This window comes from Cibotium barometz, chromosome 48 (genome assembly GCF_041138505.1).
Source record: "Cibotium barometz isolate CiBa-2024 chromosome 48, ASM4113850v1, whole genome shotgun sequence".
Classification (NCBI taxonomy): domain Eukaryota; kingdom Viridiplantae; phylum Streptophyta; class Polypodiopsida; order Cyatheales; family Cibotiaceae; genus Cibotium; species Cibotium barometz.
This window is the reverse complement of record NC_141093.1, coordinates 35,841,584-35,865,993: the sequence shown is the minus strand read 5'-3', so window position 1 is coordinate 35,865,993 and position 24,410 is coordinate 35,841,584. Positions and strand designations below refer to the sequence as shown.

Sequence of the window (24,410 nt, the reverse complement as noted above, 5' to 3'; positions counted from 1 at the left end):
TATGTATATACATACATACATACATATATATATGTGTATGTATGTATGTATATATATATATATGTATGTATATATATATATATGTATGTATATATGTATATATGTATATACATATACATATACATATATAAATATGTATATATATATATACATATACATATATATATATGTATATGTATATATATATATACATATTTATATATGTATATGTATATGTATATACATATATACATATACATACATATATATATATATATATATATGTGTATGTATGTGTGTGTGTATATATATATATGTGTGTATATATATATACATACGTACGTACATATATATGTCTGTGTGTAGATATATTTGTGTGTTTGTGTGTGTATATTCATGTATGTATATACACATACACACACATATCATGGGCCTGTTCATGCCATTGGGCAAGTGGGAGGCTGGAGGGCAGTTGGTTGCCCTCCACACAATTCACACCAGGGAAAAAGAAAACTTCAGATGCCCTCCGATGGCAAATGTAACACCACCAGAAACGGTCACCTAGATATACCACCGTGTTGGAGTTGCTGAAGGCCCGCCATCATGTTCAGAAGTCTGCAGCTTTTCGTGACCGTCAACCAATGGCTCCTTCCCGTTTTGGTACAATAAATATTTTAAATTTTGAATTCTTGTCTTTTTCTTTTTTTTGCTCGTGTTTTAAAGCGAGAACCAAAATCCCACTAGTGGAATCATGCCACTGGTGGGCCTTTGGTGGGAGATAATGGCTCAGGGGTGAACAGCTCCTTTGGTGTTTGGTTGTGTGTGTGTTAAAGGGGTGCACCCACCCAACGGGCGACACGTGTCAAGGAATGGGTAGGAGCTGTCGTGTGTGCATCATAAGCGTAAGAACGTATATGCATGAACTTCGAAGCTTCTCATTTCCACACTGAACTTGTCATTTAGCAGCCATGTTATCATGCAGGCATTGAAGTTGCGTTCTATGAAGAGCCCACCACTCACTAGTTTGAAATTCTGGATTGTAATTGGGTGGCCGAGATTCTAAAGCTCTCAGTATATACATAAGTTTGTGTGGCTGTACAAGGTGTAGAGATTCCTTTCAATGGAGGGGCTCCTGTTGAAACCATACAGGGTTCTCTACCCCTCTTATACCTCGCTCTCTCATGCTTCATCCATACCCAAGTCATGTTTCATCCCAAATACTGCATACACCCATCTCATATCTTCTCACAGTTTGTTCAACCACAGTGTGGCCCCTCGACATTATACCAACAAGCATGTGAATCCCTCTGTGCTATGGTGCTCTCAAGACAAGCAAAGAGATGTGATCACGGAGGAACAGAAGCAAACAGATACCCCTGTCACTTGGCAGGGGGCCAAACCCTTGCCCCTTGCCATCTCCATCGGCATTGGCATCATTGTTATGTTTTGCCTTCCCAAGCCAGCTGCTCTCACCTTCCAGGCATGGCAGCTACTGGCTATTTTTCTCACAACAATCACAGGCCTCATCCTCGGCCCCTTGCCTGTGGGCGCCTGGGCGTTTTTGGCCCTCACCCTCACCGTTGTCACAGGCACCTTGCCCTTCTTAGCTGCATTCAGTGCCTTCACCAATGAAGTCATCTGGCTCATTGTCATCTCCTTCTTTTTTGCTAGAGGGTTTGTGAAGACCGGCCTTGGTGACCGCATTGCTACCCTCTTTGTTAAAATGATGGGTGGAAGTACTCTAGGGCTTTCTTATGGGCTGACTGTCAGTGAGGCACTGATCGCTCCAGCTATGCCCAGCACGACTGCACGTGCTGGCGGTGTGTTTTTGCCTGTGATCCAGTCTCTGTCCTTGTCAGCTGGTAGCAAGCCAAATGATCCTTCCTCAAAGAAGCTTGGTTCATATCTGATTCAATGTCAGTTTCAGGTGCTGTCTCTTCCTATCTCCATATATATATATTTTTTAATTAAAATTTTTTAAAGCGTGAGAAATGGAATAAGAAGATATCTATGTCTTTGTGTATAGACATCTGAGGTCCCAAGACATCCATGCCATTGCTCTTGAAGTGATATTGGGTGCAACTACATACATCCTCAGCATCTTGAATGGCCTCTGCACAGCTCTGCAAACAATGCTTAGTGTTGTCTACATGACCGCTACATCCAGGGAAAACAATGCTTAGTGTTGGCTACATGACCGCTACATCCAGGGCAAAAAATGCTCAGTGTTGGCTACATGACCGCCACATCCACGACGGCAAACAATGCTCAGTGTGTTCTCTGTCCAAAAGATGATGTTAGAACATCCCTGCTTACAAGGCTGAGCAAATAGAGACTTTTGATGGTTTGTGTGTTGAACTCTCCTCCTGTCTAAGGAACATGCTTCTGATTCCTAGAGATCCTTGGTTTGTGGGCTTTGTTCCAGGGGGACTTAGATGCAGCTAGCTGTCTAGAGATTGTGATGATGAATCCTTGAGTGCTCCTGTGCCTCCCTATCTTGGTGTCGGCGAATGTTCCTGATGAACTATGTTAGCACTATGTAAGCAGAGTCTGACTCCGGTTTCCTCATCCTTTCTTGTCTCTCATCCTTTCCTGAGTCATGCTCTTCTTGAGTGCTCCTGTGCCTCCCTATCTTGGTGTTGGCCCATGTTCCTGATGAACTATCTTAGCACTATGTAAGTGGAGTCTGACTCTCCTTTCTTGTCTCTCATGAATCTTGTAATTGTTGTTGGCAGTGTTTTGGTTGTTACCATCCACTTTTCTTGAAGCAGATTGTTTTAGAAGTCGTATTTTGTGCTTGAATAATGTGACACGTCTTTGGTGCTCATATACTATGTCCCATTGGAGAAACCCAAACCTCTCTCCAAAACGGCATTGGAAGTGGCCTCTGATTTTGTTGTATAATATGCTGGGCATCGAAGGATAGCGAGCTCCCGTGAGTCTCAAGGTCATTAATTTCACAAGTTTAATGTACTGGCAGCTCTCAATTATTTGGTGTGAGTGCAGTATCTCTCCCAATTTCTATGTGTAGTCTGGGTGGTGACACTCTAATGTGAGCCATGGAGATCTGAAGTCAATGTGTAGTCGAGTTACCAAGAATCCCGTCATTCAGATAAACCATGTGCCTGAAGCAGAGGGAGCTGATCTCCGTATAGGCTCATCTCGGGGGCAATGGGGATCTTGAGTTGTATCCATGTCCTGTGGATGTATATGTGCTAGATGCCATCTCTGATATTCTATTCAGTTTCTGGCTGTGTACTGCATGCACTGCCCCTGGTACTGAAATGGTGGTAACGTGTCTGTGGAGAGGATCTGTGTTGTCATCTGTCTAGATGCTTGGGCATACCAACATCCGTCTCCTTCCGGAAAGCCAAATGCATTGATGAAGACCAAGCTAACCATGGGAGCTGCTGCTTACCAATGGCCGTGTTCTCCGTACCCTCTATATAGTATAGAGGGTTCTCTGTGAATAAGGTGTGTGAGCATCATACCTGCAACCTCTCTATGGAGCTCCAATTGAGTGATACGAGGTTAACCGCTCAAATAGGTGCTCCATACAGGGGCATTTTTGTTTGAATCTGCTGGAAATCTGCATAACATTTCTTTGCATGGCGATGCAACAACATGCTGGCAGGACCATGCCAGCAATGTCATCTACACCTGGAAGAATTTTGTAGACCCTGTTGGCACTGTCATCTACGTCTTTGTACATGAACTGGTTGAAGATGGAGTTTAAGAGACTCCAAAAGCTCTGCCAGTCGCCTGCACAGTCATAGAACAGTGACCAGTCCTTCTTGCAGGCCTTCAAGGACCTCCACAACCAACCTTCCATGTCGGACAAACCACCTACCCCCTCTCTTCCACATTCCAAACCACAGCTTACACCTTTCTCCTTGGAGGATCTACTCAAGGGAAATACCATGTCAATGAACCTCTTTGATCTTCTCCGGATTAGCCCTAGTGCCCGACAATGTCTCAGTACACTATTGGAGAAACTCAATGGTATGACCACCAATTTTAGTGGTGGGTAGTATGGTGGGTTTCCCCTTCCCTCCGGTGTTACCGGTTGCATGGGTATTAGCCATACCAATCCCTCCCTTACAGACTACTGGAGCCCCTGCCTCTTTGTGGAGATTCATGGTACCTCACTTTTTGGGTCAATTGTTGATGGTGGCTCTGGTGTGAACCTCATGCCGGAATTCACACTCCATGCAGTAGGTCTCAAGGTGACATGGCCAGCCAATTTCTATGTTCAGATGGTTGACCAATGGGAGGTGACACCTATCGGCCTAGTAGAAGATGTCACTGTAGTAATCCAGGGGATTCCATTCTTATTCGACTTTGTGGTGATCCAGCTTCCTGAAGTGAGAGGGGCTTACTCATTACTCGGTCATCCATGGCTTAGAAGTACAGGTGTTCTGCATGATTGGGGTTCCGATTGATTGTGGATTCCTCAAGAGCATGGCCCACATGAGCTCAAATTGGAGGAAGGTCTGGACCAAGGGATCTGTGGTGCCACATTAGCCCCCATTTCTTCTCCCAACTCTCTGATGCCCACTTCTTGGCCCACAAAAGACGAAGGCCTTGTTTCCCATGCTGATGAGTTGGAACTCCTTGACTGGCTCTAGGTAGCGGAAGGCTTGACATCCTACATGGTGGACATCACGGAGGTACCAAACGACTACACCGCCCATTCCTCTGAGCAGTATGAGGCATTAAGCCTCGGAGTACCAGTCAAGGGGTGCCATAGAGGATGCAAGATGGTCAAATCTCTCTCCCATAATGCTAAAAAGCTCCCAACAATAACTCCGACCACTAATCCACTGACTCAGCAGGAAGCCCCACCCAAGGTGTCTGAGGACACACCAACTTTTCCAGTAGGGGAGTGTACTAAGTCTTAGATGGAAGATCACTACGGCACCTTCCCAATTCACCACCAGCTAGCTCACAACCCAAACTCTCCTCTCCAAAGCAACAGAGCCAGAGGGGAACCGCTCAACCTTCCATCTTGCCAAGATCCTGTCTAGGAATTCAATCTTGGCACTTTCGAGGAGCCTTGCCCCATCTTGTTAGCCTCTTGGCTATGGGACCACCCCGCATTCCTTGACCAAGCTGCTACCTTCTTTTGATCTTACAAGGATGTCTTCGCCCGCCTCTTGGCTATGGGACCACCCCGCCCTCCTTGACCAAGCTGCTGCCTTGTTCTGATCTTATAAGGATGTCTTCGCCTAGACATACAAGGACTTAGAAGGTGTTCTAGCCGCTAGTGGTGTCCACACCATTCTTCTCCACGAGGGCACTTGACTCGTTTGCATGGGCACACCTACAAGCTCAACCCAAAGTACGGAGAGACTGTCAAGGTGGAGCTGGAAAAGATGGAGGACGCCCAAATCTTCTCCCCAGTGGAACACTCTGAATGGCTTTCCCCCATGGTGATCTCGCCCAAGAAGAAAACCAACAAGATCCGTGTCTGTGTGGACTTCCAGTCTCTCAACAAAGCAACTATCAAAGATGAAATCCCCCTTTCCTTCATGGATCGGGTTTTAGAGGATGTTTCCGGGCATGCCTTGTACAACTTTATGGATGGGTTTAGTGGATACAACCAAGTCGCCATCCACCTAGATGACGTAAGAGTCTGTAGCACTTGGGAGTTCAGTTGTTGCAGGAGTAGGATGAGAATCAGCTTGATGCCTGGCAGTGGAGGATATCCAGTGCTATGTGGAGGGGTTGGAGTTGGCATTATTCAACAAGGCACTAGCCCTTTTATCTACCTAACAAGAAGTTACAACTAAGAGGCGATTGGGAGCTTCCTAGATTTACTTACCTCAAGTGTGTAACATTGAACTTTGTAGAAATACACAATTGACATATATATTACCAAATGATGAAGACTGCATAATAGCTTGGTATGAGCCAGCAACAAGAAAAGACTAGACAATAACTCTGGGCAACAACAATGTATAACTCTATTTGACATCATGTGTTTTAGGAGAATTAATGGAGCCACCAGAAAGGTGGACTTTGTTAGCCATGAGCAAGTTCCGATTCTCTTCAATGCATCTGGTAGAGATCCCTTCGTAGAAAGTGGTTTACGAACGAAGTGAGGAAAGTAGAAGTCATTAGTGTGATAACTGGTATGGTGCAAGAAGTCATGGCAGGTGCGTCATGTGCAAGACATGTGCAGGCTATCCTCAAAGCTATACCCTGAAGAGGCAACAAGATGAAGACACAAATCAGAACCTGAGTTTGGAGCATATGTTGCTGATATTGGCAAGGGAATGACTGGTGGTGGGCAAGGGGTGTTGTCGGCCATCGCATGTATGAGAAGACACCTATCGGCTGCAGCAATGCCATTTGAATTTGTCCACGACCTGGCTGACCAGCAGTCAGCCAGTCCACTAGGACTTCCCAAGGCCTATAAAAAGCATTTGTTGCTCATTGTTTTGACCATTCAATCCTCCTTGGGATTGGGTCACTAGAATAGGACTAGACTAGGTGTTTCTACCTTTAAATTCAGTCTCCCAGACATAGTTGCAAACATTCTCGAATGCAAGGCTTTGCAAACGTTTGCAAACGTTTGCAGTTTGCATCCCTTTGCAAACTTTGCCTGCAATTTTTTTAACACTTACAATTTTTTAAAACTTTGATGATGAGAGACTTGTTTCTTCACAAGAGGCTTGTGAGTCTATGGAGGATGAGGAAGAAAAGGACATGGATGCAGTTGGTACTGAGCAGGCTGAAGCTGATATTGTTGAGACAAATGAGGATGCTACTTCATCTTCTTCCTCTGAAGAGGAAGATGATGAATGATCATGATTCACCATGTACATGACCTCTCACACACGGGCACTTTTTACCTTGGCTGGACAAGGGTTTTTTCCCCGTGTGAGCACACTTCACTTTTAGTGTGTTGGGCTCTTTGCCTTGGGACTACAGTCTAGTACTCTAACTTATGTACTTCACTCTTTATGTGATAATATGAGTATTGAGTACATTTCCAGCACTCTTGAGTCTTGAGTCTTAAGTTCTAAATTCTAACATCTTTTAAGTTTCAAGCTTTCAAGTTTTTCATTGTGTTTTCAAGCATTGACTTTGAACATTCTATTTATGCCCAAAAAAATAAAATTTTCACCCGCCACGAATGCGAATGCATCCACCCTCGATGCATTCTTTTGCAAACTCGGCATTCTCGAATGCGAATGCACGAATGCAAAGAATGCTTGCAACTATGCTCCCAGATGAAGGTGCACAGGTCCAAAATACAGGAAAGTGCACAGGTATGAGGCCCAAGGAAAGGAACAGAAGACATGGAAGAAATCCCTAGGAGGTTGGTTGGTTGTGTTCCACAAGACCCAAGGGGAATGGCAGTCCTATGAGTCGGGTGCCACTTGGGGCACGCTAGGAAAGGTTATCATGCAATGGTTCCAAGGGAGGATGATCCTCCAAGGGGTGGACTCAGAGTGCCAAACTCAATACTCAGGAAAGAAGATCAGAGAAAGTGTTCAGGGATAGGATGGAACAGATGCACAGATCCTCATCAGAGTTAGTGGATTAAAGATTTGGAGACCGGGCAGGGTTTTGAGTGAAAAGGTTGCTAGGAAGGGAAGGATGACAGGTTGGGACTCCGTGAATAAACAATGGGATGATGACAGTCATCTAAGAACAGAGATTGGAATCCTGTCATCAAGTTTAGCAAAGGGGGCTAAAGCAATTGGACAAGCGTTGTTCCAAGCTTTCATTCCATAGTTTCAGCCCTTTTCTAATCTTTTAGAGGTTAAATGATGTCTCTTTGAAGTTAAAGTTGCTGGAAAGTTGGACAATGCACAATGTCTTTCATCTTTCTTGGTTGAAGCCATATGTAGGTCCAGCATTGCGGGATGTATCACAAGAGCAGTACCCAAATATGATCGACGAAGCAGAAGTCATAGAGTCAGAACAACTCTTACACAGATGGAAGCATGGTTCTGGTCGAAGAATCAGATAATTCAATACGAAGTTTAGGAACCCATGAAGTGGTATGGTTGAATAAAAAGTTCTTTCAGGAATACCCCCAATTATTGGCAGACTACTTAGAAGCCCTGAACCGATCTCCTGGAGGATTTACAAGCCATATCTTATGGTATTATGTGTGTGTAAGGGAGGGGGGTATTTGGAAGGGGGGCTTAAGCTTATAAGTTAAGGGGTGAGGGAGGCTTAAGCTTATAAGTTAAGGGGTGAGGGGGATTTATGGTGGCGCGGGGAGGGGAGGGGGAGGGAGAGAGAGAGAGAGAGAATGAAAGTAGGAGTTTCGTTTCTTCTTGTAGTTTACAATATGTGATCTAGTGGGTCTAGGTTGAAAACTTGATTAGTTTACTACTCTTTAAAGCTAACCACACATGGAATATTTTTTGGAGAGTACATGTAGGTCTTTGTGCATCTAGCACTTACATCCATGCTACTTACATGGGCTGTAACTTGTCACATGTATAACATTAATATCGGCTATTTGATTTTTAAACCTTTCATAGGGGATACTTGAATTTCATAATTGGGGCTCGTATGCTTAGAAAGGGATATAGTTTATTTTTTAGAGAAACTTAAATCGGGGGTTTTTATGAGTTTCATGCACGCAGGTGACGTCCCCTTTCGAATTTCCCGGTTATGGTCCAAAGATATACCCAATCTCCTTCCTTAAAATTAACATCTCTTCTGGATTTGTTCGCTTGGCAGGTATAAGCTTCCTAAGCTTTGGCAAGGTGATCCTTAACTGACTCAATGATTTCCGAAAATGTTTCGGTAGTCTTGTTGGCCTCTAGGGATGGTGATACCTTTCTTGTCAAAAGAGATGAGAACCGGTGACCAAATGTTCTCTAATATGGCGTTTGGCCAATGCTAGATGAGTAAGTATCATTCAGGGTTTATCTATCTCATAATTCACAAAGTGTTGAAGCTAACTCAAGGGCCAAGACAGCCAAGGAGAAGCTAACGCAAAGGGTGAAGAATTGAAGGTCAAGGACAGAGGATTCTCCTCAGCTAAGAAGGTTCAGGTTTAGTCTTTTATTTTCAGATTTGCATCATTCTAATAAAAGCAAATACACCATCCATGGTGGGGGCCCTACAGAGGGTATTCGGGACCCAATACAGTGTCCTCTTCTCCCTCTCTCTCTCTCTCTCTCTCTCTCTCTCTCTATTTTTTGCACATCTATATTCAGTTTTTGTGTGTTATTTTCGTCATGAAAAGTGTGCTGATTTTTGAGCATTGAAGTTACCGATCTTCCCCTGAAGCTTCCGCATGTTACAATTGCCTGTACCAATGGAGGATATTGTTTCCATTTGGACGGTTGATCATGGCAGTATGATTTAAGAACAACAAAGGCCAATTGATTATATATCTCTGTTTGGCCATCTCTATATTCCATCTGTAGATGGAGTGCACTGGACAGCTGTAACTTAGTCCCAAAGTTGTGAAACAATGTTCTCTAAAAATGGGACGTGAACTTCGGATCTCTGTCTCATGTGATTGATCGTGGCAAACCACCAATGGGATATCAAAATGGAATGAACAAGCGAGCTATGTTCTCGGCTGTGGCTGTCTGCTTGCATGGAATGAGCATGCAGAACTTACCGAATCTGTCCACAATAGTCATGCACTGTGTGTTTCTAGATGCAAATGATGTGACAAGAGGGTCTACGAAGTCCATACTAATGTTGTGAAAAGGTCCCTTTGGAATAGGCAAAGACTAAAATAACATTGCCTGTTTTGTATGTGGAACATTCACTTTTTGACATATCTAGCATGTTTGGACGTGGTGGTAGACATCCTGTCGCATTTTGGGCCAGTAAAATGATCGTTCTAACTTCTCTAGTGTACTGTTGATACCTCTATCATCTATGACCTCCGACAAGAGAATCATGGGCATCATGGAGGAGTACTCGACGCTTTTCTTTGAATACACACAGGTGGTTCTTGAAAAATAACCAACCATCCTGTATATTGTAGTAGCATGGTTTTGAAATGAGGGCCCATTGATATTGAGTCCCGAATTCTTTCGAATCTGCATTCTATGCCTTCATGGTTCTGAACTGAGGGCCCATTGATGCTCATTCTCGAATTCTTCCGAATTTGCATTGTGTGTCTTAATGCTTTCCAAGTCCTTTCCTTGAATTTCTAGCAAGGTGGACTCTTGCAAAGTTTGAATTGTGGCTTCACGATTTAGAGTATTGGCAACAAGGTTATTATTATCAGGGACGTATTCAATCATTCCTCCAAATTGTTGGAACAATTGACTCCATTTGGATTGCTTGTCACTAAATTGGGCATTGGGCATGGTTTGCAACCATTTAAGCGCCTGATGATCTGTCTTAACTGTGAAATATCTCCCGTATAGGAAATGTTTCCAATGCTTAAACACTGTCATCACTCCCAATAGCTCTTTGTTATATATCGAATAATTCTTTTTAGCTGCGTTCAACTTGTAGCTATAATAAGCCAGTGGCCTAATATCTTGCTGTAGAACAGCTCCAATGGCTAGGTTACTAGCATTGGTAATCACCTCGAAAGGATCATCCCATGATGCCAACTTTAAGACTGGTGACTCAGAGGTAACTTTCTTCAATGCTTGGAATGCCTCTAAAGCCTTGCCCATAACGCGAACACTTTTTGGCGGTAAGACTTCATGTCCTTAAGCAAGTCTGAGAGGTGTTGCGAGGTCAGAAAACTTGTTCATAGGGTTACTGTAGGCGTGACAGAGACCAACAAACGAGTGGATTTCTTGGGTTGTCTTGGGAATATCTCAACTGAAGATGACTTGCATCTTTTTAGAATCGAGGCTAATACCTAATGAGCTATTGATGTATCCCAAGTAATGTATTTCTAATACTCCAAACCCACTTTTTTGTCATTGATAAACAACTCATTGTTGTGCAAGAGTTGTAAAAGTTTTGCCACATCTCGCTCATGCTGCTCTGCAGTCCTTGAGAAGATAAGGATATCATCTAAAAAGATAAAGACGCCCGTAAATCCAATGGAAGGTGCGTATGTTTAGGCCAACCACCTTCGAAGGCGCACTCTCGCTTATGCAGAGTGTTGAAATGAAGCACAATGACGGAAAGCCCAAGACTTTCTAGCTTGCAACTCCCAAGGCAATTGCCTCGGAGGGAAAGGGCCAAAACTAGACAGGGTCTTCCCTAGGACAGAGCTCTGGTGGTAAATTGAGCGCTGAGGAGATAGCTCAGTACAATGAGGGTAGGTGCTTCTTTTGTCATACAAAAGAACACACTTCTAGGGAGTACCCTAAGAAGACTACCATTCCATAGACAACCACCCCAGCCTCCACGGCTTCTGTGGTGAGCCGTGTTCCCACATAGACTCCAACGGCAGTCTCTAGTTCTTCTGATCTGAGTGCTTCAGTTGGTGCAATCGTTAGCCCCAGGAGCTCAAAGATAAGTAGAAGGGTTCCCATGACCAGGAGAATGAGCGCAACGAATTGCTCAAGACCTTTGGCTACATAGGTGGCCAGAGAGTCGTCGTCTTGTTTGACAGCGGCATCATGGAGGACGTGGTCACGGAACATGCTTCTCAGCGAGCCCGTTTCGTCTTGACTTTGGCGGACAAGAAAGTTGAGGGATTTAGCATATGCATGACGACGAGCATCAAGTTTGAAGCTCAAAGTACTAAGTTAGTCATTCAGGGCATAGAGTTTGTGTGTGATTTTATGGTTGTCCCTCTTGTAGGAGCAGACATAATTTTGGAAATTTAGTGGTTTCACAAGTTCCAGCCAGATATTGATTGGGATAGTCACGCTTTCGATATTAGTCGGATGTATCCAAAGCCCTAGTGACCCATTAAGTGTGAGTTAGGAATCCCGAACTTTCCTCTCATAAGCCATTACACGCTAAACGAGAAATTAGAAAAGACGCACAGTGTGCGATGATTTACATCCAAACTGGCCAGACGGTGGCCAATGCTTCAGAGAGGTACCAGGTTCTCCATGACAAGTTCTAGAAGATTTTTCTTTGGGACAATCTCTCCCCAGCTCCCCCCATCTAGACCAGAGGACCACAGAATAGACCTCTAGGCTGGGGAGTTGGATTCCCCGAGCAAGCTTCCATACCGCCTTTCCAAGGCAATGGAGTGGGAGTTGGAACGCGAACTCCACGAATTGTTGCAATCATGCTTCATACATCCCAGTGTATCGCCATTTGCAGCAGTGATGCTATTTGTCAAGAAGAAGGATGGGTCTTCTCGATTGTGTGTCGATTATCGTGGAATCAATAAACTGACTATCAAGAGCAAGTTCTGGATGCCTCGAATAGATTATATTCTCAAGAGGCTGAATGGGGCCAAGGTGTTCTCGAAATTGGACTTGAAGAGTGGGTGCCACTAGGTGAGAATTGTTGAGTGGGACATCCCCAAGACAGCCTTCCGTACTTAACGGGCTCGCTATGAATTTGTGGTCATGCCTTTTGGCTTGACAATGCCCCAGCCACATTCAACCGCATGATGATGCTTGTGTTCAGGGACTTAATAGGAAAGTGTGTGTTCATTTTTCTGGACGACATACTAGTATTTTCAGCTACCGTTGAGCAGCATGACATTGATGTGGAGAAAGTCTTGAAGTTGTTGGAAAGCAACGAGCTCTACGTCAATGAGAAGAAGTCAAAATTTTATTTGTTCAAAGTTCACTACCTTGGATACATTATTAGTGCCGAGGGCATCTGACTTGATCTGGCCAAGGTGGGCGAGATTGTCAATTGGTGTTACATGCGGCGAGCTTGATCATGATAACGCACAACATGGCCTTCTTTATACCTTTATGTGGTGAGAATCTTTAGCATCAACTTTATAGAGTAGAGAGAGAAGAGAACGAGAATGTAGAAGAGGACACAATATTGGGTCCCAATACCCACTGAAGGGCCCCTCTTTCAAAAGCAGGAGTATTTGTTTATATTATTCTTTGGAGAAAGGTTGTACAATGCTGAGTACAAGTGATATGAATGCCCAACACAAGGACGAGGAAGATCGTGCGTCGGCTGGACAGCACAGGGAGGTCTAGGGATTGTGGACCCAGCTTGCCAGAGCCGAGCGCTTTTGGGCAAGCTTATTGTTCGAGGACTCTTACCAGGCGTTGAGCCTTGGAAGGAGCTCCTCTTACAAGACTTGGTAGATGCACTCCAGCTACAGGAGGCCCGATGGATTTTCACAGAAATGCGCAGAGTTGGTTACCCGCGGAGGAGTGAGGACAGATTTGCATGCAGTTTGTTGAGGACATGGGAGCAGCTACGCCCTGCTTTGATCCAGATTCCTCCCTCTTGCACTGAGGAGATCATGAGACAGCCCCTGGTTTGGAATCCACAGGTTCGGACAGGTAGAGGCTACATGGTTGGATCCAGACCGCATGTCTCTTGGGGAGCTGTGACTGCTGGACCTGCTCAGTGCCTTGGTGATTGGATACAGTTTCGGTAGCTTCCTGAGGAGCAGCAGAGTTTAAGGCTTGCAGGTTTGAGGGGTGTTCCGTAGATGATTAGTGATATTGAGGCAGCAGTGCCAGAGACTTGGTTACAGCCCAGGATTCAGACTCCACCCACCTGGATGGGGGCATTCACGCGTTTGGAGATACTCATTGCAGTGAGAGGTTGCTCTGGGGATTGCACATTGTTCTTTGAGGTGGGTGAGGGTGGACGACTTCACAGAGTCATGACTGAGTTGGAGCTTGTGGTTGACTGCATCTTTCAGCGGATCCGAGTAGTAGGAGCTTGTGGCAGACTTTGGCATGTTGACCCAGACCGAGAGGCCATCACTGTTGACTCGGAGTGGTGCCTTTGGGCATGGGAGGCCCGGCCACTGGCCCGTTTACAATGGGACCCAGGCGAGTGGCAGTGGAGAGACCCTTTTGCCTCGGCAGAGAGACTGCCCACGCCGTTCTTTCAATATTCGGCACGGCTTGGCAGACATATTTTGCTAGCTCAGCGAGACATGCCAGTCCAGCTGCTGCATTGAGCAGAGGGTCATTCCACCAACTGAGACTGTTCGGGACTTTTGGCTGGAGCTTATCCACACACTTCGAGGTTAGTTTGACAGACTTCAGGGGACTTCAGACTCCATGATCCTTCACAAGCTTGCCTTCCTTCGACTATGGAAGAGCGGCCCGTTCTTTAGTGAGCAGCAGGGCATTGTGCGCTGGAGCTATAGGCCACCCGTGTGGCTATTCCCCCCACTACCTCATACTTGAGATAGCTTCAGAGAGTCTGCGTGTGGGTGTGGGAGAGCCTCCCTTTGTCTATACTGTGATCCCGCTTGATCGGGAGTTTGTAGCCCACTGGGGAGTTCTGTTGATAACTAATGGAAGGATCTTTTTGTTGAAAAAAAAAAGATTGTACGTTGGCTGAGTATCCACCTAGTCCGAGGCTCTGCTGAAGACTCTTCTAGCCACTGATGCAAGTCCAGATAGCTGTAGGACTGAACATATGCTGGCTGAATGTGAAGAGGAGCTTCCTTGTTACCTGGAGTTCGTAGGATGCTGCAAACTTTCTGTACTTTGCTGAATACCTGAATGGTTTTTTGTGTGGGACTGAGGCCATGTTTATTTACTGCTTAGAGGGTTGTCGGCTGATGAAAAATCCCACGACTGACTGTAATTATTAGTCGACTGCTGTAAAAGTTTCCCATGACTGGATAATGCCAGTCGGCAATGCCTGGTTGGGTGCTGATATACCTGTCAGCCGCCCACATTATGCTGGTCGGGCTGGCCTTGGTTGCTGGCCAACTGGGCACAAAAGCCATCAAGGGGATTTGCCGACTGCTTGGCAAAGGCTTGGATGCCTTTTGCAAAGGCTAGCCCAAGTTGGGGCTGCGTTGGGGCTGGCCTTAGGGCTGGCCCCTTCTATGTGAATGAACGTAAACATGCCTACGTGCATCTAATGCTAAGGTTGACAACTACATTGTTCTGAATGATGCTTTCTCCAAGTGGGTTAAGAGGACTGACATCTGATTGACCTGTAAGGCTCAGAGACTGACCTTCGTAGCTCATGCCTGACTGTCTGTGTACTGAGGGCTCACAATGGGGTCATGGCGTATGACAAATAATCCTAGAAAGGTCTACTTCTATACAAATGCTGCATTAATGATTATGCCAGTGTGTCACCCTGTAACCCTAGTGCAGGGTGCACATGACATTTCCTCATGCTTAACTTGGCGGCAGGTTCAGGGCTTCCAACTAGTCCGCCAACAACTAGGGGTACTCCTGAAAGAACTCTTCATTCAGCCAAACTGCTTCATGGGTTCTACGGTCTTTGAACTTCATATAGAACTGTCGGATTCTTCGACCAGAACCATGCTTCCATCTGTGGAGGAGAATCTACTCTGGCTCTATGACTTCAGCTTCGTCTATCATATCTAGTTGTTGCTTGTCAAATATATCCTGCAATGCTGGACCTACATATGGCTTCAACCAACAGACATGAAAGACATTGTGCATAGTTGAACTTTTCGGCAGTGTTAACTTTAAAGAGACATCACTCAACTTTTGAATGGCTGGAAATGGGCCGAAACTTTGGAATGATAGTTTGGGACAACTGCTTTAGCCATTGTTTCATAATGCGGAGATATACCCAATCCCCTTCCTTAAAGTTGACATCTCGCCTGGATTTGTTGGCTTGTCGGGTATATGCTTCCTGAGCCTTGGCAAGCGCTCCTTAAGTGACTCCATGATTTCCGAGAATGTCTCGGTGGTTCTATTGGCCGCAAGAGATGGTGACACTTGTCTTGTCAAAAGAGATGAGAACTGGCGATCGAATGGTGTCTCATATGGTGTCCTACCAATACTCGATGAGTGAGTATCGTTTAGGATTGCCTGAACCAAAGGAAGATATTGTTCCCATTTCGACTGTTGGTCATGGCAGTATGATTTAAGAACGTCAAAGGCCAATTGATTGTAAATTTTTGTTTGGCCATATGTTTGAGAATGGAATGCGCTGGACAACTGCAACTTAGTTCCAAAATTGTCAAACAATGCTCTCAAAAAATGGGATGTAAATTTGGAATCTCTATTTGATGTGATAGTTCGTGGAAAACCACCAATGGGGTATCAAAACCGAATGAACAAGCGAGCTATGTCCTCGGCTGTGGCTGTCTGCTTGCATGGAATGAGCATGCAGAACTTACTGAATCTATCAACAATTGTCATACACTGTGTTTCTAGATCTAGTTGAGGTGGGAAGAGAGCCTATGAAGCCCATACTGATGTCGTGAAAGGGTCCCTCAAGAATAGGCAAAGGCTGAAGCAACCCTGCTGGTTTGGTATGAAGAACTTTCACTTTTTGACATATCTGGCATGATTGGACATGTTGGTAGACATCCCGTTGCATCTTAGGCCAATAGAATGACCTCTCTAATTTCTCCAAGGTATTGTTCATACCCCTATATGACTCCCAACAAGAGAATCATGGGCATCGTAGAGAAAGACTTGGCGCTTTTCTTTGAGTACACAAAGACGGTTCTTGAAAAACAACCAACCATCCCGTATATTGTAGTGGCCTGGTTTAGAACTGAGGGCCAACTGATATTGAGTCCTGAACTCTTTCGAATCCGGATATTGTGCCTTTATACTGTCTAAGTCTTTGCCTTTAATTTCTAGCACAGTGGACTCCTGCAATGTCTAAATAGTGCCCTTTCGACTAAGAGCATCGGCAATGGGGTATATTTGCTCGAGACGTATTCAATCATTCCCCCAAATTGTTGGAACAATTGACTCCACCTGGACTGCCTGTCACTCCATTGGGCACTGGGCATGGTTTGCAACCATTTAAGTGCCTGGTGATCTGTCTTAACTATGAAGTCGCTCCTGTAAAGGAAGTGCTTCCAATGCTTAAGAGCAGTCATCACCTCCAAGAGCTCTTTGTCATACACCGAATAATTCTTCTCGGCGTTGTTCAATTTGCGGCCATAATAAGCCACGGGCCTACGATCTTGCTGTAAAACAGCTCCAATGGCAAGGTTATTGGCATGGTAATCACCTCGAAAGGATCATCCCATGATGCCAACTTCAAAACTAGTGACTTAGAGGCAACTTTCTTCATTGCCTGGAATGCCGCTAGAGAATGAGAATGTAGAAGACGACACAGTATTGGGTCCCAATACCCATTGAAGGGCCCCCCTTGCAAGCAAGAGTATTTGCTTATATTATTCTTTGGAGAAATGCTATACAATGCTGAGTACAAATGATATGAATGCCCAACACAAGGACGAGGAAGATAGTACGTCGGCTGAGTATCCACCTAGTCCGAGGCTCGGTTGCTGAAGACTCTTTTGGCCACTGATGCAAGTCTAGATAGCTGTCAGACTGCACATATGCTGGCTGAATGTGAAGAGGAGCTTCCTTGTTGCCTGGAGTTGATAGGATGCTGCAAACTTTCTGTACTTTGCTGAATACCTGAATGGTTTTTGTGCGGGACTGAGGCCATGTTTATATACTGCCTCTCGACTGCAGTCGGCTGCCTTAGAGGGCTGTCGGCTAATGAAAAATCCCACGACTGACTGTAACTATCAATAGGCTACTGTAAAAGTTTCCCACGACTGGATAATGCTAGTCGGCAGCATTTAATGCCTAGTCGGGTGCTGCTATACCTGTTGGCTGCCCACATTATGTTGGTCGGGCTAGTTGGCTGCTGGCCGACTGGGCACAAAAGCTACCAAGGGGATTTGCCGACTTCTTGGCAAAGGCTTGGATGCCTTCTGCAAAGGCTAGCCCAAGTTGGGGCTGCCTTGGGGCTGGCCTTAGGGCTGGCCCCTTCTATGTGAATGAACCTAAACATGCCAACATGCATCTAATGCTAAGGTTGACAACTGCATGCTTCTGAATGATGCTTTCTCCAAGTGGGTTAAGAAGACTGACATCTGACTGACCTGTATGCTCAAAGATTGACCTACGTAGCTCGTGCCTAACCGTCCTTGGACTCAGGGCTCACAATGGGGTCACGGCGTACAAAAGGTTCTACTTTTGTACAAATGTGCACTGATGATTATGCCAGTGTGTCACTGTGTACTCCTAGTGTAGGGCGCACGTGACAGTTGGGAAGTACCACATACTACTTTTGACATTAGATCCTTTGTGGGTATATGCCAGGCATACTCTACCCACATAGACAAGTTTTCTGACCTCTTGGCAGATCTCACCGATCTGCTAAAGGGCGTCAAGACTAGAAGGCAGCGGATTTGAATGACTCCTCGGGCATCGCAATAGGTGGTGTATTACGATAGAATGGCCATCCAATAGCTTACATGTGTTGTAAGTTATTGCTCGCAGAAAAGAATTACTCGGTTTGCGAGGAACTCCTCGATGTTAGTCAGGCCCTGAAACATTGGAAACGTTTCCTCTATGGCCGTGAATTGGAGGTTCGCAGTGACCATCAGGCATTACACTGAATTCAGACAGTGTCAAGTGCACAGTGGAGTGACTGACAGCATCGCTAGAGGTAAATCTTCCAATAATTTGGTCGTATGATCGAGTACCTTCCAAGAAAGGCCAACCCAGTGGCTGATGCTTTGAGCAGGAAGGGACATGTGACATTGATTCAGACCACTAGACTCGACCTCGCTAGTACGGGGCTAGATGACATGAAGCACACGTACGCGGATTCCGAGGAATTCGGTACACAGTGGGAACAAGCATTGGATGCCACAGGACCATGCCACTTTTTGATACGCGATGGTTGGTTTTTTTACAAACGTCAACTTTGTGTCATGAAGTCGTTTAGGACAGCGCTTCTCCATGATTTCCATGACGCCATCATTGGTGGTTATCAGGGCATGAACTTGACTTTGGAGAAGTTAGAAGGGCAGCATTAGTAGCCAAGAATGAGACGAGATGTGTTTGCACGTGTAACAGTGTGACATTTGTCAGAAAGTGAAAGCTCTTCGTGGGAAGGAGATAGGGTTGTTACAGCCTTTACCGATTCTCGAAGGACCTTTTCAAGATATATCGATGGACTTTGTCACGAATCTGCCTCCCAATCAAGGTAAGCATAATACTAAGTGCTTGACTATTGTTGATAGATTTAGCAAATCTGTTATGCTTATCCCATGCAGGGCCAATGTGGCCGCCAAAGATGTTGGCCATTTGTTCATTCGGCATTGGTACCCGATTCCTAGGACCATAGTGTCAAACCGAGATGCCAAGTTTACCAGTCATTTTTGGAGGGCATTCTTTGATAACTTTGGCACTAAATTGAATTTTTCCAGTGCATTTTACCCACAGACTGATGGCCACGTATACTTTTGAACAAGAAGGTGCAGGACCTGGAGTGGAAAACTGGTCCCATGTGAGCCCAGCCCGGGACAAGTCAACCAAGGTTCCACTCTATGCATCCAAGGTCAGGTGTGCATTGTCCTGCAAATGAAGCAGTGCCAATCCGAATTGTGAGTCTCCCTCTGGAATGATGTCAGGTGATGTGAGTATTTGGTTTGCGACTAGGTGCCGGACATCTGTAGGTGCATTTAGGTCATAGTTGTTACGATTAGAGGCGTTCGAGGCGTACGAGGCATTCGAAGCGTACGACTGCCTGATCGAGGTGTCCACCTTTTTTTTTTTTTTTTGTCCAGGTACATCAGAAGTAAGCTTTACCCATCAACTTGGGCTCCATCAATTGGTAACCTTTCGGCATTAATATAGAGATTAGTAGTAGATTACTTGCGTGCTTTTGTTGCGTGTTTTTTTGGTCTTCAGCTGTCATTTCCTCTGTTAAACACTTACATCTAGCAGTAGTCTTACAACGCATGTTTGGAAAGTGAGAGAATTTCCATTATTTGGAATTTGAAAGTGTGTTTATGTGTGTTTCGACAGGCTGCAGGGCATTCAAGTGCCCTTTTTTTAACTGCAGCAGCCCAGAATCTCCTGTGTTTGAAATTAGCTGAAGAGTTGGGAGTGGTGTTTACAAATCCATGGGTACAATGGTTTCAAGCTGCAAGTGTCCCAGGTATTGTTGCTTTGCTAGCAACTCCCCTCATCTTATACAAAATTTCGCCTCCTGAGATCAAAGATACACCAGAAGCACCAGCTATTGCTGCAAAGAAGTTGCAAGAGATGGGGCCAATGACACTAAATGAATGGGTTATGATTGCTACAATGCTGTTTGCGGTTACACTCTGGATATTTGGGTAATTTTTTAGTCTCTAATCCTTGCTTACTCTTGCTGCTGATTGAAGTAAAGCCATTGGAACCTGTATGTTCTTGCAGGGACCAAATAGGTATCACAAGTGTCGTGACTGCAATGCTTGGGCTATCTATCCTGCTGTTGCTGGGTGTTTTGAACTGGGATGATTGCTTAAATGAGAAGTCAGCATGGGACACTCTAGCCTGGTTTGCAGTGCTCGTGGGCATGGCTAGCCAGCTCACCAGTCTTGGCATAGTGCACTGGTTGTCAGACTGTGTTGCCAAGATTCTCATCTCTCTCTCTTTAAGCTGGCCAGCAGCTTTTGGCATTCTCCAAGCATCCTATTTCTTGATCCACTACCTTTTTGCCAGTCAGACTGGTCATGTTGGGGCACTCTATTCGGCATTCTTAGCAATGCACATTGTGGCCGGGGTGCCCGGTGTACTTGCAGCCCTTGCCTTGGCGTACAACACGAGTCTTTTTGGCGCCCTTACTCACTACAGTAGTGGACAGGCTGCTGTGTACTATGGAGGTAACATGCTTCTCAATTCACGGCTGTGCATACATGCTTAATGATTCACGGCTACACATACATGCGTCTTGATCCGTAGTTGCACATACATGCTTCTTGATTCGCTGCTGCACGTACATGTTTCTTGCTTGGGGGCTGCACATACATGCTTCTTGATTCATGACTGCAAGTACATGTTTCTTGCTTGGGGGCTGCACATACATGCTTCTTAATTTGCGGTTGCACATACATGCTTCGTGTTGTGGCTACACGTACATGCTTCTTGCTTTGTCGCTGCACATACATGCCTCTCAATTGCAGATGCACATACATGTGCATAAATACTAAACATGCTTCTTCATTCGCCGCTGCACATACATACTTTACATGCTTCTTGACATGTGGCTGAACATACATACACATGCTTCATGATTTGCAGGATCACTTACATGCCTCTCTATTTGCGGCTGCATAAATGTGTGCACATACGTGCGTTTTGATTCAAAGCTGCACATACATGTGCACCCACATGCTTCTTCGGTCACAGTCGCACATACATACATACGTGCTTCTAGCATTACATGTGCACATACATGCTTCTGAATTCACAGCTACAGGTTATGTGTCATGAGAGCAGCATTTGATTGTCGTGCTGATGATGACTGTCCACATGCAGCTGGCTATGTGGAGCTTCCGGAAATTTTTCGAACAGGGTTCATTTGTGGAATTTTGAACTGCCTTTTGTGGGCTGCGGTCGGCCTCGGTTGGTGGAAGTTCTTAGGTCTCTATTGATCCCGTGCAAAGAAATGATTGCTAAGTGTCAAAGTGTATATTTACAAAGAAGGTTCTTGTAAAATAAGGCAATTTATATATATATAGACATCCCATGGGGTTGCATAAATTTTCCACTCTAGGCTTAAATTATCTTCAATTTTTCCACTTTTGCCAGCACAAGATTTTAGCAAGTGCCGTGATAGTTATGGTGGCTTGTGACTTCAAGTCACTCTAGAATCTTGTAAGATAGGAGAGAGACTTCATGAAGTATGGTCAAAATAATATTGTACCAAGGGACACTCCATATGTGATCTAATGGTGTCTACCGTGTGGAGACCGGGGGGGGGGGGGGGGGGGGAGCGAGTGTGGAGACCAAATGGTGTCTAAACCCAGGCTAGGGTTACAAAAGAAAGCCAAAGGAGGCAACTAATTAAAAAATCTCTCTAAATTTTGGACATGTAAACATATATATTTTGAAGGTCAACCTAGTTTATGGCCTTCAAATTGAAGGTTAGGAGTGGCCTTCAAATTTGAGCCCTAGATGGATGTTAGGCAATATAGGGCCAATTTTCATGCAAGCTATTGATTTTGTCGTTTTTTTTACTTTATTTAGCAAACCCTATGTGCCAAGATCTTGCAACCACACAATGTGGATGATTTCTTTTTGGATCTTCTTTTACTCTCTCTCTCTCTCTCTCTCTCTCTCTCTCTCTCTCTCCAACCAATTTTTAATGCATGAAAACTTGCCCATAGCCCTTCCAAGCCCATGCTTAGCTTCTGTAAAATTCTTTGAGTTTGCCCTCTTGTACTATCTTTCCTCTTGTGCATGCTGCCACGTGTTGTGCATGCAACTCTCTAAATCTTGTGTGTTCGTCAGTGGGAGTGGCTCAAGATTTATGTGTGTTCGCCACCAAGAGTGGCTTAGTTAACTCATCACAACCCACCCTACCTAAGAGGTCGTGGGTTCGATTCCTAACACCGTAGGGCTGTGTGTGTGTGTGGTGTAGCCTCTAACCCGACTACATCCCCTCAAGCTTTTGGGAAAAAATCGTGTGTTTTCCACTGTCAGTGCCAGTGGCATCACTTGCTAGCTCCCTTTGCAACACACCCGCTCAAATTGAGTATCTATTTGGCTATATGAGTAGCACATGTCTCTACTTTGTGCCTTAAGGTGACTTTGACCTTCCACAAACATGTGCACAAGTCCAAGCTGTTTTTTGCTTAAGTCTTTAGCATCGCTACATGCTACATGTTGGTTTTCATGGTGGATCAAACATGATGATGAAGGTCATGGGTGAAGGCAACATTAAGCTAAGCAAAATGAGATTAACCTAATTACATAAGATTAGAGTAATGAGCAACATAATCATAGCAAGATGATGAGAAAGTGAGAGTGTTGTACTCTTCCATTAGATGTGAGCCTCTTATATAGGCTGGAGTAAAAGTAATTAGGTCCTTAAGCAAAACCCTAAACTCTTGAAGTGAGCACCCATTTTGTCTAGTTTTAAGGGAAAGTAAGATCCTTCTCCACTTATAGAAGGCGCCTAAAATATGATGATTTAGATCCTCCTTTGACCATAGTCTACTAAACATATGATGGCTATAAGACCTATGAACCATATGCCCATATTCCCAATGTCACATGTATAATATTTTGATGTATTATTTCAACACCCTCCCTCAATAAAATATCCACGGCTACTATGATAGCAATGCTAGCTCTAGCTACTATTTACAATGTTGGTTATGATAACCATCCAAGTGTCCGTAGGTCTTACTCATGGTGGTTTACAATGTGAGAGACGATGACAGATGCTAGACATCTAGTTATGATTACATTTCACTTAAGATAGAGGGCTGACTATAAGTAGGCTCAAGAACCTTGGTTGTCTTTAATGTAGATGGCCCCGGATGAGGCTTCTTCTTCCTTGCTCAAAGGTGCTTTCTTTTTAATCTTGATTTTGTCGATATAGCTCTTGATCTTCTTCATGTAGCTCCTAATCTTCATCCTTAATTTCATTGTGTTATGAAATCCATGTAGGCATAGATAAAACATTTTCTCAATGTATTCATAAAGCCTTACATGATGATGATGCTCATCCCTTTCAAAAGATAATGTAACAAATATCCGTAAGGGAGTCTTACTCTTATCCATGACTAGTGTCTTGTCCTTGTCTAACTGATTAATGAGCACGATCAATGATTTACATGATGCATACAAGCTCATAAATCCCATTGTTCCAAACAATGCTTACGTAGATTTATACCTTGTTTTGGATTAACAAATTGATCACTCAAATCAAGGGGAAATTTTGATTTGATGCTTTACAGAGGTTCAATAACATCTAAATATGCAGATCCAATCATAAAATGCCCAAAAAAATCGTAGATCATTAGCACTAATCAAGATATTAGTGAAAGAATGTTTTGTTAACTATGCAAAAAATACCCTAAATTCTAGAGAGCCGTCGGAGGGAAAAATCAAGGGCCTTTCTCAAGATGAAACTTTGGGAGGCTATAGTAGGTCCCCAACGGTATGATTGATCCCCCAATGGTCCAAAATCACCTCAATGATGAGCATTAATCACTTGATTAGAAGAGGCAATTAATTGTTTGCACTACAGAGAATGGGTCAACTTGGAGTGATGATTTTTAGTAGATAGGGCAATAAAAGAATAAAAGTCTGTTTGTGGCCTTTAATAGGATTGGATTAGGACTACTATGAATCCATTAATCAATTCATTAACCTTTTTAACCATGGATTAATCATAGCTTTACTAAAGTAGGTCTTTGAGGAGTACACAAGGTGAAGGTGGATTCTGTGTGGTCGACTATTAGCAAATCCAATGCTACAGGTAGATTTGCAAATATCAAAAACCACCGAGTATAAGAGGAATTAGATTGAAACATCCTCGTTGAAGCGTTAGCTTGTCTTTCCCTCAAAAAAATACATTTTGTAGATTGCTTACTCTCGACGTTGATGCGAATACCTTCGATTGGGGGCTGTGCCTAGAAGTGG

The 24,410-nt window shown here is 44.4% G+C and overlaps 1 protein-coding gene and 1 pseudogene across 2 annotated transcripts; both read left to right on the top strand.

Annotated features, from left to right (window-relative positions):
- Positions 1–455: 455 nt before the first annotated feature.
- Positions 456–21,522, top strand: LOC147611125 (dicarboxylate transporter 2.1, chloroplastic-like). Of its 2 annotated transcripts, none has more exons than XM_086785787.1 (4): positions 456–639; positions 19,797–20,110; positions 20,190–20,638; positions 21,294–21,522. In XM_086785787.1, exons 1-4 carry the CDS (start codon positions 583–585, stop codon positions 21,407–21,409), a joined length of 936 nt encoding a protein of 311 aa, XP_086641913.1. In that variant the 5' UTR covers positions 456–582; the 3' UTR covers positions 21,410–21,522. The 2 variants fall into 2 exon arrangements, with proteins under 2 accessions (XP_086641913.1, XP_086641912.1); XM_086785786.1 differs by lacking the exon at positions 456–639 and adding an exon at positions 831–1,906.
- On the top strand, positions 9,858–13,957 carry LOC147611126 (uncharacterized; annotated as a pseudogene).
- Positions 21,523–24,410: the final 2,888 nt, after the last annotated feature.

What these genes read in the sequence shown, in the direction of transcription:
- LOC147611125 (XM_086785786.1), top strand. Translation starts at nt 1,100, where the DNA reads ATGGAGGGGCTCCTGTTGAAACCATACAGGGTTCTCTACCCCTCTTAT. An exon ending in TGATTCAATGTCAGTTTCAG is followed by an intron (nt 1,907 to 19,796) that starts GTGCTGTCTCTT and finishes GTGTTTCGACAG; the next exon opens with GCTGCAGGGCATTCAAGTGC. An exon ending in GGCTGCTGTGTACTATGGAG is followed by an intron (nt 20,639 to 21,293) that starts GTAACATGCTTC and finishes GTCCACATGCAG; the next exon opens with CTGGCTATGTGGAGCTTCCG.